Source organism: Artemia sp. Qi Xiang Cuo, chromosome 9 (assembly GCF_049724085.1).
Source record: "Artemia sp. Qi Xiang Cuo chromosome 9, ASM4972408v1, whole genome shotgun sequence".
NCBI classification, from domain to species: Eukaryota; Metazoa; Arthropoda; class Branchiopoda; order Anostraca; family Artemiidae; genus Artemia; species Artemia sp. Qi Xiang Cuo.
In genome coordinates, this window is record NC_142802.1 from 29,512,575 (window position 1) to 29,534,164 (window position 21,590).

Here is a 21,590-nt window from a genome sequence, read left to right on the forward strand (position 1 = left end):
TGATAGTTCCAACATCTTTATCTGAACTCAAATCCTTCTTATTAAAGGGAGTGTCATCACCATTCTACTGTGACAACTAATTTTATGAGCAGGATGGTTTAGTTTAACAATGCTAGTGGGACGGATAGCAACATCTCTGGGGGCCCATGGCTTTGTTCTCAACTGAAAACTGTTATCAAAGAGACTATGAATGGTTCCAGGTTAACTCTAATGTACTAATAACAGTCATTTACTATTCAAAACGCAAACATGAAATAATAAATTATCTATTTTTTCGTATATTTGAGAATATTACTGGAAAAATTGCTAAAAAAAATGTCAAGAAAATAAGTTCAGGGAAGTGTACGGTAATTCTCGCAAAACAAGGAATGCTCTTACAACTATACTAATTAGGTTGATATAACACAATTAAATTATTATAGCATAATTAAAGAAAATTTAATTACGTTGCGGGAGCAACAATTTGGCTTTGTCCTGTTTTTTTTTTTTCCCCAAATATATCGATATCAGTACTGAATATGGTGCACAGTGACCACTTAATCAATCACAAAGAAATAGGACCTAATAACTAAAAAAGCTGAGGGTGATAAATCTACTAAATTTTGGAGGGGAGCAGGGACTTTAATCGTTTTTCCTAGCTATGCTAATGATTTAATAATGACAACTGAACAAATCTTGAAGAATATCTTTTTTATTTTGTAGAATTAACATCAACAAAATTACACTAAAAACCAACAACCTCTAAGTCTTAGACAAATATTCTTCTTTAACTTTTTCTCGTTCTTCTGGTGCAGGCAGGATAGGGCGAATACCTTTATTTCTTCGATCTGTAGTTACTTTCCCCTAAAAAAGAATGATTGAAAAGACACAAGACAAGTGGAGTTTTTACTGTGGGGAAGAAATAAGCAAGACTAGAATGTAGCTCATTTTTCAGCAACTCAAAATTTAGCTTTTTTCGAAGAAAATCGGCAGTTATATATATTTTGTGCACAGTCACTATCTGATTTTCGTTTGATAAGTTGCCACTACTTTGAAGTTGTCAGCCCCTCAAAATTTTTAAAATGGTGTACCCCATGAACAGATTTTTTTACAAGAAACGGATGTCATAGACTTTGATCAGCTCGTGAAGGGTTATTGACCAGTATATCAAAGAAATAATAATAAAAAATTGTATGTTTCTTAGTTCAAAGGTTGATTTTCTTCCCACGGTCTACCTTTCTAACAATACTAAAGATTAGCGTTCATTTATTTAGCAGCAAGGGAAAAAATTATGGTTTGTGAATACGTGCGATAGCATTACTCTGTCTCAGTTTAAAATACAGAAAATGAGCGATAAACTGAACCAAAATTAGAAAAATAAATGGGCTGTAACAGAGTAGATGGCAAAATGGTAACGTGATAAATAACAGCACCTTCAGACTCGTTGGAAAACACTGTTTCTTCTTCTTCTTCTTTGATTATTTGGAGACGACAATGCATAATATAATGCTCCATTTTTGGATCTCTAGATTTCTCAATTGATTATTCAAAGAAGATATTATGGCGATGGGCGCAGGGAACCATCTGATTCATACGCACTTTTCGATTTTTATCTAACTTCAATTTGAACTTGGAGCTTGCTTGAGCGCCTACGACAATAAAGCTTGCCTCTCAAAAGCAGAGACCAGACTTGTAGATACGAAAGCTTACTAGAACCACTTCAGCTAGCCCTCTCTGGCGTTTTACTTCGACTCGCACACTGTAGGCTCTTGACTTAGTACAAGCGATAACTCTACTTTTGACCTCAGGTAACAATTATATAGGCTACAGCTTTCAAAAATCTGGTCATATTTATCAATGTGGTCTAAGGTCTTTGCTTTCCATAAAACACCGTAGAGGTTAGACCCTTACATGTTTCTCCAAATAAACCAAAATTAGAAGCATAAGGGAAAAAAAGGACAAAACAAAGGTATTGTTGCCGAAACACAGATAATCAGCAAGACAAAAAAAAATATTTTAAGTTTTTCAATAAGACTACCTTGTATTTGATAATTATAAAGGCATTACCTCGGTTCTGTAGTGAGCAAATTACTTAGCATGATGTTGCTAATGCTGCAAAAACTGTTTAAAAGAAGAATAGTGTGGTTTTAGGAATAGAAGAGGGTGCGTCGACTAAATTCTCCCTTTCAGACTAATGATTGAGAATCGTCTGAATCATCAAACCATTTTAGTCCTAAGCTTTGTAGATTATGAACGAAAATTTGACCCAGCCGAAAGAAAATTTTAGTGAAGGTAAAGAAGGTAATTTAGTGAGTGAAAGTATCCTTGTATTGAATACCAAATATGTACTTGGAAGTCTTGAGAATTCAGGGTGAAATAATAGGTTTGAAAACTAATGTTATGAAAACCAAATCACTTACATTAGAAATAAATGAAAGTGAAAGAAGTAATGTTGTGACGAGAAGATCGATCAATTGGATAGCTGTACTTTCCTGAATAGTACTATTGGTAAAGGGGTGTAGGCAATGAAAATGTAAAAAGTAGAATGTAGATGTCGACACATGTTGAGAGGGGGTCCCGTATCCCCACTTGCCCGGCATTTTTGGTATTTTTCTATATTTTGCACATTGGTTTTTGTAATTACCCTCTTTTGCATCACTATTACGAAGAGATTATTAAGTTTCTTTTTGTCAGCATATCCAACTTCATAAGTACTACTCTTCGTTGGGGCTTAATGTTTGTTTTGTTGTATTGGGGTTTTGTTACATTAAGCTGTTAAAATAAAATAGTTGAGAGTATCCAAGGCCCAGTGAAAATTTTTTGAAGAATGAGAAGAAGAGTCTACAAACAACGATTGGAACATTTGAAGCTACGCTCCCATACCAGTGGTAAAGTATGATCCTGAAACGTGGGCACTTCGAGAGAAAGAGGAAAGTTTATTAAACGTTTTCCAGAGGAATTTTCTAAAGATGGTCTTAGGTATCGAAGAACAAGCTGTATAAACAATGTTGTTCAAACTCCCGTTCTAGGGCAATTAATAAAAGGAAGATTGAGATAGCTAGGAAAGATTGTACGGATGAAGGATGAGAGATTGTCAAAGATTGTACTTTTCGGCTTTCCCTCTTTGGGAGGGCTATGTTGAAATCCGGTGGCTTGGTTCCCCAGGGAGTTGTTAGTAGTAGTAGTAGCAGTAGCTTAGCAGTCACGTTCATCTGACGGTAAGTATAGAGCTTAATCTAAATGCCCACAAAACGCTGATCCAAATTTACAGGGGAAATCAAAGCACGGTTAACGGGCAACATTCCTTTCTTAAGACAGAAATTCTACATCAAGTGGGTGTACCTTCAAATCGGCGGCCGGCGTTTACCCCCCCCCCCCACCACGGAAAAATCCCCGGTAAATACCCCCCTCCCCCGTGGAAAATAAGGCTTTCCAAATTTGAGAATTTTATTTTTTTAATTTCCGTAGGGGGAAGGCATATTGGTACTTGTGTATTATGTGCTACTCACTCAAGTTTACGCTGTGTAAAATTCGAGAACAAACCGTTTTTTCGGCAGTTTCTTCGTTACTTTAGAAATAAATTTGGGCATTAGATTTGTACATTAGGGGGGGGGGGGGGTAAATTAAAGCGGGTATGCATGCAAAATGTGTTTGGTACAATTATTCACCATATTAGATAGATAGATAGGCGTATTTTAAAGCCAAATATACGGCCAAGAACAAAGTAAAATAACATAAATGAAAGGCAAAAAATAACATAAACTTTGATCAGCGATCATCATAAAACACTTAAATGAAACAGTACATTAACCTAGTAATAGTACTTAATGCTTGGAAAAACGGTCATTGAAAAAAAACAAAAACACTTAAAACTTGGAAAAAACACTTAAATGAAACATCACATTTACTTTCTACTGGGATTTTTCTTCTTTTTTTTTTAGTTAACAAAATTTGCAGATACCTCGCTATTCTTCTGTAACTTTTTAGTGACTATATACTTAGAAAGAATTGTTTTCTGACTTCAAACTGTCCATATGCTTTACCCCCCCCTCCTTAGGTGCAAATATAAAGCCCAAGTTATATATTTCCCATATATTCTGTCACTTGTCTTTGCCTTGTCTCGCGCTAAGCTGAAAAAAAATTAACTAAGAAACTGGTTAGTTCTCGAATTTTACGCAGCGTAAACTTTTGTGATTGGCGCATAATACACAAGTAACAAAATTTCTTCCCCCTACAGAAATAAAAAAATAAAACTCAAATAAAAGTCTCAAATTTGGAACGGCTTATTTTCCACGGGCGGGTATTTTCCGCGGGGGGGGGGTATTTTCCGGGGGGGGGTTAAACGCCTAGAACCCTTCAAATCATATTTCCAAATCAGCAAAGTCAAACATCTACTTACTAATTACGTCAGTGGGAGTAGAGTAAGGGGTTATATTTTGCCCACTTTATGTTCCATCCTGTGTATTTCCACCACTTTACGTTCCCTGGCACCTTTCCACCAGACTGATTATTGCTACTGTTGTCAATTGAATATGGAATTATACAAAACCTACCAGACAAGTTTCTGGGCCAACCAGACATGTTTCTGGGCCAAGCAGACAAGTTTCTGGGTCAACTATAAGTTTCTGGACCTTTACATTCCAGGGCACCTTTCCAGTCCACGTACCTATGGATCTGGTTTGGTGGGTATAATCTGGTTTGGTGGGTATAGTCTGGTTGGATGGGTATAGTCTGGTTTGGTTTTTTGGGGATTCCCCGCCTGTTCCTAAACATTGCAAAAAAGATAACAGTATGAACGGGGGATTCCCCACACAAATTTGTTTCAACTCCAAGTTTTTTTTCAACCAGACTGGTTTTTTTTTCGATCTAACGCCTGTTTTTTAGGCAGCCAATCAGAGAATTGCTTAACAATTCGTCATTGAAACCCCGTATAAAATGTTCATGCTTTGGAATTTAATTTTCATTATGTTTTAACACATTGATTATAGTACACGATATATTTTTAGCTTTGAAAACAATGGATATTTCTATTTTCAATGTGAGTAAACTTTCATTCTTTATTTCAAAAAAAAAAAAAATGTTTTAATATTAAATTCAAATTTCTGGGGGACTTAGCCCGCCTCCCCTCCAACACCACCCCGCTTAAAGTATGATGCTTGTACTCGATAGAAAAGGTAAAGCACGATTTTTTCTATTATGTAAAACAAAAACTCCCTTTTACATTGCTCTGTTAGGAAAATAAATCGGTAGTTCTAGTTCTTTTTCGTTCAAACATATCCTTTCCCAATCGTGCGTTTAAAAATGTACTATCTTCTTCCGCTCTAAATAAAGCCATCTGTGTTTAACATGTTACCAAAGAGGGGATGATTTCAAAACAACATTTGGCATGCGTCTTATCGGGATTAAGAAAACAAAAAAAAAGACGGATATGTGTGATTCAAGACTCATTGACAAAAGAGTTTGTTTTTTGATCAAATTAGACAGATATTTTTCAAATGCATTTGATGAAAGCAAACGGATTTCAGAGATGATTAAGAGGCTTTTATAAAAGTGTAAGATGGGAAAGATGACAATGAATCAATTCTAACACGGTTTTTCTTTACTTGGTATCCGTTAAAAACGAAATTTTTGTGTTAAATAAGTAATTCTTGTATCTTTTAAAAGAGCTTTACAGGGTTTGAGCGAGACTCTGTTCCCTGATTCCGTGTAGTTAAAGGGGATTCTTTGTGCAGACTAATTTTTTCTTCTGTAAAAGGTAATTTGTTTTTTCATGCTAAATTTCGCTTTCTTTTTTAAGGTAGAGGATTCATGCAATTACCCTCCCTCCGAAAAGAGACCAAGATGGGATGATATCACATCAATGCAAGCTACAAGATCTTCAGTCATCAGATATGCCAGTTCCAATACAGGTTTGATGGACCAGCCAGGAGCCTCTATGCAACCTGGCAGGAAATTCAAGTCAGCCTCATCTGATCAAGATGGAGGGAACAACCCTCTTCATGCTTTACCAGGGACTTCGAATGTACAAGTGCAGCCAGAATTTGTAAATGTATATGTTTTTTTTCTGTCCATATTTTCAAAAATAAGGATAATTTTCTCAAGCGCGTAACTTTTGACTAGTAAAGCATAAATTTGTTTCTAAACTATTCTATAGTAATCTTATTTCATTCTCTTTCATTAGCCGAATTAGTAATATCTAAAAGAGTGGTTATAACAGTGAAGTAGCAAATAGCTTATCATATATTTATATAAAACCTTACCTGTAACTTCTCTTTTAAGCAAGATTTTTTCTAATGAAATAATCCATTATTTAATTAAACAATCTCTATATAAACAAAAAAAAACAAAAAAAAACAAAAAACTATTATTTCACTGTTGACATTTGAACAACCATTCTTAAACTGGGTTATCTTTTGTACTAAGCTTTGTGCGTATCCGGTTCTTATCAAAATAACCCATCGGGCAAGGTTGAATATTAATCCGACATGTATAATTTGAATGTTAATCGCTCGCTACAACGTGGGGTTTCAAATAAGCGGATGTTTATCTTCGATAAGATATTAACACAGGAAAAATCGCATAAATTGTTTCCACAGCGCATTTCTATCTGATGCTGTTTCAGCAGCACGTTATAGGCTAATTGAATATAGGCTAAGGGGTTAGAAACGCAATTTCAACCTGTAAGAATATTTCAGCGTGTGTGTGTGTGTGTGTGTGTGTGTGTGTGTGTGTGTGTGTATGTGTTCGTGTGTGTGTGTGTGTGTGTGTGTGTGTGTGTGTGTGTGTTTGTTTTTGAGTGTTTTTTTCTTGCTGTTTTTTTTTGTCTTTTTTTTTGTGTGTGTTTGTGTGTGTGTGTGTGTGTGTGTGTGTGTGTGTTTGTGTGTGTGTGTTTGTGTCTGAGTGTATGTATGTATTTGTTTATTTGTGTGTGTGTGCGCGCGTGTGTGTGTGCATGCTTGTGCGCGTGTATGTTTGTTATTAACAAAATTTTTAATTTATTATTCATTGTTTGGTAAATAATGCTATAAGCAAAAATTTGTAACTTATTATGAGTTTGTTTGATAAATTCGAATCCAATTAAGAAAAAAAAAATTGTTTGATAAAAAAAGAAAAAAAAGAAAAGTGTGTTATAATTGTGATAAAACTTTTTTGAAAGAAAAAAAACCTAATCCATTCATTTTCTAGTTTCAGGGGGAAGCTGTGAAAACTTCTGCCTTCCCTGGCCCGGGATTTCAAAGTATCATGGGTAATTGTCCCCTCTCGCCGGATGATGATGTTAGTGAAGGTATGTTATTTGATATCCCCCTGGATTTTCAATTTACAGCTGAAGAAATGGACAGTCTTATGCAAATTGTTGGACCTAATTCTTTCGGGGACATTTTTTATGACAACTTTACTATTAGTGAATTGGACTCTGTACAAATAGGTGCAGGACATGAAAATAGTTTCGCGTCCCCAGATCTACGTGAATTTTATTTGTTAGAATCTGCTCTAGGTCACATACAAACATACAGGATAGATTTTAACCCTCCCAAGGAAAGCGCGATTGACGGGAGCATTATTTTAACAGACCCCGTGAACGTTCTCCACAGATACATCGACAGAATTTGAGCAAAAATTGAGATTCAGATTCAGAAAAAGGAGGGTCAAGGGGGGGTTAAAGCATCAGTTAATCAAAAAGTTTATTTACAAAAGGGAACATCTGGGGATATTTTTTATTTTCATTTTTCTACTGGCAACCAGACTTTTTACCCTGGTCTAAACGAATTTGAGAGCAAATTTTTCAACTGGGTAAATAAACTAATATCAACTTTGGACACGTTTAATGAGAGGGGAAGTGGGTCCACAATTTTATACATTGAATACATAGATCTGAATCTCAGTAGATTTAAAAAAAACCTTATTTTAAGAGGAGCGGGTAATCTAAAAATGAAATGCCATCCCGATTTGTCGACTACAGGAGGAGTTCAGAGTTTCAATTTTGAAACGGGGCTACAATGTTTTAAATATGCATTTTTAGCAGCAGCCTATAAAACATTATATAATGAGTCAACAATGAAAAATCTTAATGGACTTGCACGCAACGGTGGAAAAAATTTCCCTAAAGTAAATTTTGACTCTTTAGAGGGGAAGTATCCGGTGTCCTTGAAATAAATAAGCATATTCGATAAAGAAAATGAAATTCTTGGGGTGGGGGTGGTTGTTCTCCAGTATGACACTGAATTTGTAGAGGGGGAAAAAAAACAAATAAAAAAGGGGTTTTGTATTCAGTGAGAATACCGATGGTGGAAAATGTAAAAAATTGGGATTGGATTATTTACGAGCCTCCCAAAGATGTAAAGTCCTATGGTAATTTTTTTCCCTTTACAGCAGTAAGTCTAACCCTATCTCAAGGCGTTCGGAAAGGGGAACGTCTCTATTGCCCCATGTGCCTTTCCCCATTTACATCTGAGCAAACATTTTCAGACCACATGAACCATTGCACAATTCATGAGAATTAACGAATAGAAATGCCGGTAGAAGGCAAAGATACTTTACAATTTAAAAATTTTCAAAGTTCCCTGCTACAAGTTGATAGAGTGTCTTTAGATTGTGAAACAAGACTGGTTGAGGTATCAGACCCATCAAGGCCAAATATAGTCAAGGAACACAAACTAGTTGCGTGTTCCTATGCGCACGCCCGTCGCGATTCCAACAATAAAATGCAGTTGGAAGAGTTTTTTTTGGCTATGGATGAGGAGGGTAGCATGAAAAAATTATTGATATCTTTAATAAAAACAGAGAACGGCGCATTTTCACGATTGCGTCACACCAACTACCCAATGACATTGTCAGATAAAAAGCAACTGGCATTAGAAAAGGGGACAATTTGCTGGGTTTGTAGGGATGCTTTTGCCCCGAAAGATGCGATGCAGGATCACCACCACCTTATTGATCCCAATTCAATGGGAAAAAGTAAATTTTGGGAGTGGGCTCACAATTCTTGTAATTTAAAAACTAAACATCAACTCTTTTTTCCGGTTTTTATACATAACTCTAACTACGATCTGAAGTATGTGCTACCAGCATTGGTACATCTTCAAAGAAATGGAACAGTGGATGATGATGCATGGGTGATAGACAGCTTTACCTACAAAATCATACCTAAATCATCGGAAAAGTTGCTTGTTTTGGAATTCATGTGGAAATTTGTTGAAGTCGACGTTGAGCACACGAATAAAATTCGCTTTTTAAATTCCTACAGTTCTTTCCCCAAATCATTGATGGAATTAATTCAAGTGCAGAAAAACGATGACGGTTGCAATGCTTTCCCCCTTCTCAAGCAACAATTTCCAAATGATTTATATGATTTTTTGACGGTCAAGGGCATATATCCTTATGATTATTATTGTTCCATGTCGAGATTCGCTGGGGAAACTTTTCCTTCGATTGAATCGTTTTACGACAGTCTACACGATCGTAGGTGCACCCCCGATGAATACTGTTTTGCTAAACAAGTTTGGGCAGAGGGAGGGTGTAAACATGGGCTTGACTACTGCAAGCTGTATTTGTCGAGTGACGTGTTAACTCTGTTAGACACTATGTGTAAAAATACGGACAAAATCTATGAGGAATTTAATCTTGATTTGGGCTATTTTTTCATCTCCTCATCTAGTGATGGACCTCATCCTAAAAATTAGTGGGGAAAAAATTGAGCTAATCGGTAATATTGATCAATACCTGTTCACAAAAAGGTCAACTAGGGGGGGATTTGTTTTCAACGGTAACCGCATCTTTAAATGTGAACAAACTGTAGCAAGGAAGAGTATAATACCGGATGCTGATTCTTTCGACTTATTTTCCATCGAGCCCTTGGTCATGTCCAACTGTATACGACCGTGCGGCGCTTATAAATGACTCAATAACCCTCAATATCTCCATTTTCCCAACATTGGCAACGACAGTGTTGAGGAGACTGTGCCAGTGGGGTGGATTTTTGAAATTGATTGGGAGATACCAGTCAAGCTTCACGGTTTAGTATAGGATTTTACGGGTCTACCCATCATTATACCTGCGACTGGGAACTCTTTTAGTTCCCACAATAGGCATTTATTCAAGGTTACCAAAGTATATCTGAACCTTTCAAAACAAAAACGAAACGCAGATCTACTGCCAAAAAAAACATAGCTGTGTATCCCGCGTCTATAAAATTGATGTGAAAAGATCGCGTCAATGCTACACAAGTTCACCGAGCGCTCGAATTTAGTCCAAAACCCTATTTGAAAAGTTTGTTGACACTTTTGTCAACAAACGTTCTGCAGCGCAGACGAAAGCTGAAAAAGAAATTTATAAACTCATTTTGAATTCGGCTTTCGGCAAAATGTGTGAGAGTGTTCGCAATAGGAATCGTTGTGACGTCGTGATCGATCCCGAACAATGTGCTCGAATTATTGCCGATCCAAATTACACTTATTTCACAATCATTGGCCCGGACATGGTACTATTGAATAGGAAAAAAAGACGCATTGTCTTGAATAAAAATATTGCTGCAGGTAGTGCGATCCTGGAGATCTCTAACAAGCTCATGCTGGAATTCTACTACAATGTGGCTATGGTATAGGGGCCAGAAAAGGGGCAAGTACAGGTTTGTTACGGGGACACGGAATATCTAATGTTAAAAGTTAACCTTAATCATCTATTTAATGATTTGGCGCATGCTGACAGTATCTGGTCACGGAGAGACTCTATTAATGGGAGTAGTCCTTACCCTGAGATATTAACACATCAGACGACCAATCAATTGTGATAATGCAAACCTTAACCGGGACGCAACATTATTTTTAGTGGTATGTTTTGTAAGTCCTAAGGTAAACTTTATACAGACACTTTACGAGGAAATCAAGAAACGTTGCAAAGGAGTACCCACGCGCTATGTGGATAAGAATTTCGACATGGACATTTATAGGAATTGTATTGTTGAAAATACGATTCCACGAGCCAAATTGCTGGCAATTCGTTCTCTCAACTACAGAAACTTTACTGTAAATGTATAAAAAATTGCCATGAGTACCATCTCCGACAAGGTCTATGTTTGTCAAGACGGTTTGACCACCCTCCCCCTTGGTCACTATTTAACTTCAGACCGGGTCGAATGTGTTATCCATAGGGAAAGTCTCGGTTTGAATAAAGTCCTTTAAATTATTTCCTAAAACCTTTGGGGGGGGGGGCCTCACGGCCCGGGGGGGCCGCCAGCGGGGGGCGCACCGCCACTATCAAAGTTATCTTTTTTTTTTCTTAGATCAGATTTTTTTTGTAAGTGTTTCATTAAAAAAAAAGTGATATTTTTTAAATTGCTTTAATATAATGTTGTATTTTTTCTCTATAAATAAACAAAAAAAAGTGAATTTATTTAAGTGTTTTTTTCTCTCTGTGCCTATGTAAATGTTGTATTTTTTATTATAAATAAATTTAAAAAAAGTGTATTTTTTCATGTTTAATGTGCTTTTTTTTCAATGTATTGTTACTTTTTTGTATGCATATAATAAAAGAAAATATGATTCTTTATTCGTCTTCTTCTTGAACAGAGTAGTAGGGAAATTATTTAGTCATTAGACAATTATGGTCTACGGTTAGTTGTCCAGGTGAACTGTTGAAGGGAACATGTATCAATTTAAAACACCATTCAGATCGTTTCTGTGTTCACTCTCAATGTCAGGAAAAACGACGCTCTTAACAACACTCTTAATTAAAAGCTGCAATAAAATGTTTGCGAAAAAGCCGAAAAATATTTACTACTACTATAGGATCTGGCTGGAGTCATATGATTAAATAAACGCAAATGCTGCGACCATCATGGGTTTGCTGAAGATACAATTCATACAGGGACTTGATTATTTCAACATTATTGAACCAAACTCTTGGTTAATCTTTGACGATCTGACTGAATCTATTGAACAATGGTCCCAGCAAATGCTGCAGTTTTTCACCGTTCAATCCCATCATGAACAGATTTCCGTTTCTCTGGTTTTAAACAATCTCTTTTATCAGAGCAAATGTATGCGAACACTTGCATTGAACTGCACCTACTATATCATCTACAGAGTTGTTCGTGATTCTAGCTTGCTAATAACAATCAATAAACAAATCTATTCAGGTGCCCCTAAATTTCTGCTCTCAGCACAAAATCAGGCAACTAATAAACCCTGTGGTTATATCATGTTGGATCTTAATCAAAATAAACCCGAGGATCTGCGTGTTGTCACAGATATTTTCGAGAGCGACATTACAGTATATCTCCCTGTGAAGGATAAAAAGACCTATTAGTTGCTATTATGACACTGAAGAAACTACATGAAAATAGACATTTTTTTTCAGTTCTAAGCACTTCAAAACCTCCGCTTAGGAAAGCAATACTCAAACATGGTATTGACAATGATTTCATTAATCTAATATCTGAACTTTGTTTAAATTTGACCGAGGGTAATGTTCAACTGCCAGAAGTAGTTAAGCGACAGGCAAAGCAACATCGTTCCATTGTACGTACATTGGCCTCTAAAAAGAAAGGAATGAATTTTAAAAGGAAACGACTTCTTCAGGCGGGCGGTAGCTTTTTCACACTTTTACTGCCAATAATTGCAGGACTTTTAAGCAGGTTTATCTAGTGAGAATGGCAAAACCCTATAAATTAACTCCAAAAGAACTCGCTCTCTCCCCCGTCGAACACTTTGAGAACAATCTGAGTAAATTGCTTGACAATGAAAATATTGAGGATGATAAAAAACTGCTTTTACTTCAAGATGCATTTCGCCGAGTGGACAAACACAGGTCCTATCGGTCGAAGTCCACTGCTGCTGCTAGTATTGATCCCAAAAAAGAATCATCTTCTCAAGAGTGTGCTGCTGCTGCTGGAACACAATTGAAGAAGGAGGAATTGGATTCATATGTGTTGAAAATTGGAAATCTAATTCCCAACTCATATCGTTAACAAATAACACGACTCCTAATCTATCTCTTGGAAAGTGGTCAAGATCACATTCAAGTTGAGAGCAATGGGAAAGGGATTATAATTCGGGGCAAGAGCTATAATCTACTTGATTTAATCTATGACATGGTTACAAATCGTAAAGGACTATTTTCATTTGGCACTCATCTATACAAATTTATAAATACAATGTACTTCCCAAAATGTCTTATTAGCAATAAAAAAATTCTAAAAAAATTAAATGAACATGTATCATCATTATTATCAACAACAACATTGACATCATTAAAATATAAAGAAGAAGAAGATTTTAAATCAATTTTGGAAAATACTATCACACCACTGATAGGTAGACAAAAGCGAAGACATATCAAGTCACCACCACCAACCGTCAGTATACAAAAGGGTAGCGGACGTTACACAACGTGTTTACATTCAAAATGGTTGAGGTTCTGAATGGTGTTTATGAAAATTTTGGTGAGGCGGGGAGTTTAAGTTCCCCCATCACTCTATCCAAAGTCACTGGTGTTCGCACTAAAAGTGCACGAGACTATCTACAAAATAAACCAATTTAAACTCTGCATAGAAATCATAGACTTGGTGCCAATGAATAGCGAAAACAAAAGCCTTTTACCCACTGTATTCAATGAAAGCAGACCTCGTGAATCTACATGAGATTCAACGACGTCACAATACACCGTACAAGTACATTCTACTTGCAATCAGTGTTTTTAGTCGCTAGCATATGCAATTTCATTGTGATCAAAGAGAGGTGTTGAAGTTGCTCAGGCCATTGAAAGTATTCTCGAACAGGATTCATATAAAAAAAATTCAAACGGATCGCGGTAGTGAATTTGTTAATCCCCATGTTGCAAAACTACTAGAGAAATATAGTACACTCCTTCTTAATAGTCACAGTCCTATAAAGGCTGCATTGGCCAAACGATTGATAAGAACTATTCGACTTTTAATTTCAAGATATTGTACATTGAAAAATACACCGGCTTTTGTTCATGATCTAGATAAAATCATGTTGATTTATAATCAACGACCTCATCGATCATTGTCCAACTCTACGCCAACGGAAGTTCAACATTCTGATTTTGATACAATTGACACTTTTTTTAAACATTATTCAAATAAAACGACTGTCAAGAAGAAAAATAAATTCAATGTTGGTGTTACTCTCCGAATTAATAGGACAACTAATGTTTTTGAAATGGAGAATTAATTGTTTTCCACGTAACTTTTTAAAGGGTCAAACATCCTAAACACTAAGCCCGTAACTAATCACCTGCATTATACTAAAGCGGAAAATATTTTCGCTGGCTTTTATGACTTTGAATTGCAAAAAATTAAAAATCTTAGTGAAAGCTATCCAATTGAAAAGATATTAAAGACACGTACACGCTGGGGTAAAAAACAGTTACTTGTTTGGTGTCTAGGATACAACTCTGACTTTGATTATTGGATCGGTGTTGAAGATATTGACAATTCCTAATGATTTATATGTAACTTTCATGTTCAACGTTTCAGATCCTCTCTACAGCGACTTGAATACGACAAGTGATTCTTGGACAAAAGTCTCCCCCACCATCTAATTCTACGGTGCATATGAGTGGCTTTTGTCCAATATATTCTTAAAAATACCTATGAAATCCTGAGAAAAGATCGTGTGTATGATATAAAAGTTATACCACTCGATTGGACTATGAAAGGGTTGAACTATGTCGACTATGAATGGGTTGAAGCACTTAAATCTAGTGAATATCCACATGCCAAATTGAAATATATTGAATACGATAATATAGGGGATTTGTGTCGCACAATCAATAGAAAATCTCATATCGTAGGAATGGTAAATTCCATTTTAATTATTCATTGGAACATGATAGGATTTACATTACCTCACCTCTTGACACTGAAATAATTATTCTCAATGATAATCTGAGAGACGTTCTTAGCTTTAAACAGAGTATGATCAATAGGAAAAATGCTGGCACCGTTTACGGGATGAATCGAGTTATTTTTGCTGATTATCCACCTGGTTTTGCCTCGGACTCTTGTATATTTCTCTATGCATCCTTTGTGGAAACCTCGAGTTGGTAATTTAAATATCCCCCTCCTACGTGTTCTTGAACGATAAACAACCCATGAACATGCTCATCACTATAATATAAAGCATCTTCAGTATGTTTCTGTAAACACTTCGAATTTGGAACTCTGTCAGTTAACACTAAGAAGTGAATTGGGTGATCCTCTAGCAATAACAAAAGGATTAGCAGTGATTACGTGTCATTTTCCATCCATTGTCAACGACAGCACAATCACCTAAAATGAACAATATGAGAATTCCATTTGTCTGTCTCGATATCGATTGTTATGTTGGTGCTTTGAGTCCACGTCAAATAGGCAATGGATTGGACTACTACAAGGGGCGTACTACAATGTCTGGCTATGGTCTTGGTAGCTGGTTTGCTAGGCTATTTCGTTCTGCACTACCCCTTGCCAGAAAATATCTTGTACCTGCTGCATCGAATTTTGCTGCCTCCACATTACAGGACTGGGGGTCGGGCAAGAATTTCAAGGAGAGTGTTAAGGAAAACATTAGATCTTCAGCAAGAGCCGTTGGTGAGCAACTAAAATCTTGACAAAATGGGGATGGATTGAAAAGGATACTTTCACGTCAGTCACTCATCAGTCTCCAACCAGGTAGGAAGCGACGGACATCAACAAGGTCTTTTAAGGAATAAAACAAGGAGGACCAATACACAGAAGAAGAAGAAAAAGAAAAAGGTGTTTCGATCAAAGAAGAATTTTTTCTCTTAAGATGACTTATCTCCCCCACAAGGAATCATATCCATCAATCACTTCCTCATTGAATCTATTCAATGCTGAAAATTTTTATGTCAGTGTCAAGTATGGCTACTATGAACAATTTCACCCCCAACAACCCCTCTCGAAAAATATACACTTTCAAATGAAGACTATTTCATTGATTTGTCGTCAACATCTATTGATTGTGGTGAAGAAAAAGTCAGATAATACAACTCCAAATGCCGGCGATGGTCTCTCCTATGAAAACTGTATTCTACACAACCTATTCAAACAAATTAATGTATTTATTAATGGGATATTGGTGAGCACTAGCAATAATTCATCCAACTATGCAAGCTACATATAATTTATGATGATGACACCAAAGGCATACAAGGAGTTGAGAGGACAATCATTGGGCTATGAATATCGATCAGGTGTTGATACTGATGGTGAGTTGACTACTGCAGTGAACCAGGAGCATCTTATGGTTATAAAATAAAACCATGAGATTTTCATCATATCCCAATGGTAACCCCCTACTGTCAAGATTGATAAGAAGCAACGGCTGGCAATAACGAATTTCGCTTTGTGAAAAACAATTTCTGCAGCATATAATGCACACGTCATTATCATACCAACAATTCTTTATTTTCGAAAATAACAAGTTATTAGATCTGTTTAATTGGCATTAAAAAAACTAAGAACCAATGGTAAAAACATTAAATTTCTTGTTTCCCATACAATCACCAATCAACGTTACGTTGCCACTGGCTCTCGTATCTGTACCAATTCACCTTTTATCAATGGAGAAATCCCATCAAAATTGGCTTTGGACTTTGTGAAGAGTGGCAGTGATGTTGGATCCTAGACTGAATCTCCCCATCACTTTATTTTTTTCGGTCCATCTAACAATGTGTGCAAAGTGAATGGTAGTCTACTGTACACTATATCATTTGACAAAATCCTAGAGAACTCTGTACGAGTTGACCATGCAATCCCTAGATCATGACTCTCAACTATTTGAAAATGGAATAACCGATTCAATGTTTTCAAAAAATCATGGGGTTATTGTTTTGGATTTGTCTGGCACACAGGATATGAGCATAGTACGAAAAGGGAATGTACGTTTATAGTGTACATTTGCCAATGCTTTGACTGAGAGTGTCACGCTAATATCACTGAGTCAATTTGAAACCTATTGGGAAATCACTCCCGACGGCAGTGTTCTACTAGAATTAGCACAATGAACACAAACCAAATAATCAACGTATTTAGTATGGATCCAACATGTCCCAGTACAAGTCCTATTGCATACCTTCGGACTTCATTGAAAAAATTCAAAGTGTTAACAATACCCTTATCATTGTTAATAGCAGTCCATCAACTTTGAAGACCGGTCATTGGCTATGCATCTTTCAAACAGCGAAGAATATTGAATTTTTTGATCCTCTTAGCCTATCGTATAAATTTTACACACCGTACATCAGCAACTTTATTGAAAGCAATGGGAAAACCCATATTCAAAATCAACCAAGAGTACAGGATTTAGCGACTAAGACATGTAGCTTTCATATACAACTCTTTTTCATGTTCAGACGTCGTGACTACACCTACAAGCAGTTTCTCGACATCTACGTTGACTTACCTCGATTGAACGACTTTCTAGTGGAAAATATACTTACAAGTGTATTTAATATTGATTTTAGTGCCCTATGAATAAATTGTTCTAAAGATGTATGTGAAATTGTTTATTAATAAAAATTTATATACATGATAAAACGACTCTTCTACTCTTTATATTTCATCTTCTACTAGGTATTAGTCGACAACAACTAGTGCAGGTAGATTATCTGAATTCACAGTGTACTGATCCTGATGTACTGCAATGTCAGAGCCACGTTTTCTACAGTAGAGCGTGACTTCAGTTTTGGTATATTTCTTCGCTTAGTAAATGATACTATTATCATTCATTCTATAGAATTCAAATGTTTCAATTAGCTTATTTGAAGTAATTTCACAAACAGTGTCCTCAAGTGGCGAGTCACACTCCGTCACAACCAAATAAAAATCAGTGGGCTTATAATCATAGTAGTCATTGTCTTCACAACGATGACGTAGAAACCAAATTCTTTTGTTGTTCCAGCAGTTGAATCGTTGACCCGTTTCCTCCTCCCAGAACAATCTAAAACCGCGACGATACCAATCTCTTAGCAATAAACTAAAATCGCGGTTAGGATTCTATCCAATCATACCGGGATATGTATTCTCCCAGTGCAGACCTTTATCATAATGACAGTTGGAGTATAGGTGCCCTCTATGATGAGAGTCACACACCTCTTCAAGACAGGAATTACATCCTTTAATTTTTATAGTATATCTTCTGTGCAAATTACACGGGTTACATAATCTACACATCTAGTCATACTCCTCAATCATTGTGCAATTCTCACATGATGACCAGCTGCCCAGTGTTTACATACATAGGGGGCATGTATGGAACATTTTGTCATGTGTTAACACTCTCACTGTCACAATGAAACTGAGCTAGCAACATCAAAAATTGTCTGAGATAGAGAGAGAGAGAGAGAAGATTAAATCGTCCTTGACCACCATCTTTGTCATGAAAAAAGACCATAAATTTTAAACTAATATTTAAAAGTATATTCAGAATATCATTTGGTTGTTTTGTAATCAAAATATCAATAAATCGTGTAAATACATTTGGACCACGATATAGAAGCTTCATATTTTATTGTATTGATGGAGAATCAGTTTTCATTATATCGACAAGCAAACCCCGAAAAAATATCTTTCTTTGAATAGACAGCTCTCGAAATTTGCCATCTAGAATCAAACGTTTTTCCATAAGAACTAGATTCCTCATGATTCACTATCTCTCGAATCTATCCATTTTTTTAGAGTCCTAACTCTCTCACAACCAACTTCAGACTAACCAGAATTTGTTCTACTCTAAAAAATATATGCTAGTCTACTATAGAAAGAAAAAAACCATTGATTTAGAAACAATTTTATTGACCATGATTACAATAATAATATTCACTGATGCATTTTGTTCTCATCAATATATTTCGATAGGACATATAATGCTGACCGAAGTTTATTTATATGGAGAATATTCACTTTTCCAGAAAAACATAACTGCTCTTCCTGCTTAAACTTGCCTAAAGATATCACGTATCTTGCATACATTGTGTCTCATTCAAGGCATAGTCTACAACCAGCGGTTATTTCCACAGCCACATTGGGTAGTCGTATATCGTTGCTGCTGTTGTCAACTCCATCCTTATTCTCCAATAATGTAAATGCACTACTAATTTTTCTCCACTAATATCTTCTCAAATAAACCATTCTCTTTGAATTCAATTCGCCTACTAATATGAGTTGGAAGGAAAACCATTTATATTATTTAAACCCCAATCAATAATCATGTTATCGTGTATGGAGTAAACTCTGCTCTCCGATTGGCTCATAAAAAATAGATGTTACCTTGAAAAACCAGTTCGGTTGAGTTATATAATTTCGTGCATGCCCCCAAAACATGTTTGACTACTTTATATCATATCAGTTTTTTTTTTTAAGAATGTACACGTGATCTCATGACATACATTCATTGTGCAATTGACAACAAAAACAGAAAAAAACCTGTTTGAGGACATTATATTATTACGACCAAACTCTCTAAACATGTTTGACCACATTATACACTGCCAAATAATCAATCTGGTAATCTGCCATGGAAAGGTGCCATGGAACGTAAAGGCCCAGAAACTTATAGTTGACCCAGAAACTTGTCTGCTTGGCCCAGAAACATGTCTGGTTGGCCCGGAAACTTGTCTGGTAGGTTTTGTATAATTCCATATTCAATTGACAACAATAGCAATAATCTGCCTTGGAAAGGTGCCATGGAACGTAAAGGCCCAGAAACTTATAGTTGACCCAGAAACTTGTCTGCTTGGCCCAAAAACATGTCTGGTTGGCCTGGAAACTTGTCTGGTAGGTTTTGTATAGTTCCATATTCAATTGACAACAGTAGCAATAATCAGTCTGGTGGAAAGGTGCCAGGGAACGTAAAGTGGTGGAAATACACAGGATGGAACATAAAGTGGGCAAAATATAACCCCTTACTCTACTAGTGGGATTTAAAAGATATTTGATTAATTATTAATAAAGATAAATTAACTAATTGACTAATTGCATTAATTCACAAAGTACATCAAATAACTCATCAATATTATTCAGAAAAAAGTAAAGGATTTAATCCAGAGTTTAGCTTCAGGGCAGTTTAGCTACTTGTTCCTTTTATAATGCATAAGCATAATTGTGTTAATGTTAATCATTAACCTGAAATACCTTAAATGCTTATAGGTTTGACTGAGCAAATCTAAAGGCTTATGGAGCATAAGTGGCCATTCACATGGGGCTTAGACGTAGTCGTAGTCGCGACTACGACTACGACTTGGCAGAAACTTACTTCCCGTTCACACGGGTCGCAGAGTCTCAGTCCCAGGTGTAAGAAGAGTCAATTTGGATCAATTCACCAGCAAATAAGACTAGGTTTTAGACAATTATATCGAAGATTAGTGGCAAGAAATTTGACAGAAATCTATCATCAAGTGAAATGACATTATTTTTATACAATTCTGAAAAAGGATTATGCCAGCTTTGTCTTTCACTGAGACTAGCTGTCTTGGGTTCACTAAGAAAGCACCAAGTGGTATTTGAAAATGCAGCGAATAAAGGCCTGGATGTTACTTATAGCAAGTGACCTCCCAATCCTCTCCCATGTATTTTGCTTCATCGAAGTATTCTTGTAGTTTTCTTTGTCTTATCATACAGAAAACTTCTGTTCTCCACATACACAATAATTTCTTAAAGAAAAATCAAACTCTTATATCATTCCATATCTGTACCGTTTGCCCATCCTCAATTCCTGTCATTGCCACTAATCTTCGATGTAATTGGTTGAAACCTAGGCTTAGTCGCTGGTGAGTTGATCCAAATTGAACTATTATTACGCCTAGGACTGAGACCCGTGTGAACCGAACATTTTTGCCAAGTCATTGTCGTACTCGCGACAACAACTACAACTAAGTCCACTAAGACTCAGTTATTTCCTCCAAATACTTGGCAAGAAATTCCAAATCAATGAGTTTGGATAGTGAGTTTTATTTGCTATGTTTAAATGCTATGATTATACTGATTAGGATTTCTCTATAAACCATTTACAGAGTACAAAATTACAAACACACATTACAACTTACAAAACAATTAAATTACAAACAACTAAAATTACAATTACAAACATTACAACTTTCTTTGGTTTAAAGGGTACAAAAATACAAACATGAGATTTGGAATTTGCACATGCAAGTTCATGGGCCAAGGTGTGAAAACTGCTGAGATTCTTTCTTTGTTCCAACGTGGATAGCACGAGAGCCAAAGAGAAAAAGAGAGATTACTTTCCCACAATTCTTTGGGGGAAGGGAGTGAGCTTTAACTTTATTAGTTTACGTCTATGAGGTTATTTTCGTAAGCCAAACATTATTCCTTACCGTATTCCAGTGCCATGCTATCTGTGGAAAAGAAAAAAAGAAAAAAGATGTCGTTTAGGCAGAATGCTGTAGTAGCTGCCACTTTTCTGGATTTTCAAGCCAATATATTTCCCTAGCTGTTCAAGCCAAAAGACAGAAAGCTTCCTATACAGGGGTTTCAGACATGGCGCTTCTAATGGTGTACTCTTTGTTTGATCTGACTCTTTTTTTTAGGATTATGGGTTTTTATATTTCTTAACATTGGACGTGATCGTCTC

General features: G+C 36.1%; 1 protein-coding gene across 1 annotated transcript in view; it reads right to left on the reverse strand.

The window, feature by feature from the left end:
• Positions 1-675: 675 nt before the first annotated feature.
• LOC148948541 (coiled-coil-helix-coiled-coil-helix domain-containing protein 7) overlaps positions 676-21,590 on the reverse strand; it is a 69,875-nt gene continuing 48,960 nt past the window's right edge. The window contains exon 3 of the mRNA XM_089093977.1: positions 676-843. Coding sequence (XP_088950103.1) covers positions 742-843 — 102 coding nt within the window. The 3' untranslated portion in view covers positions 676-741. The remainder of the gene's footprint in view (positions 844-21,590) is intronic.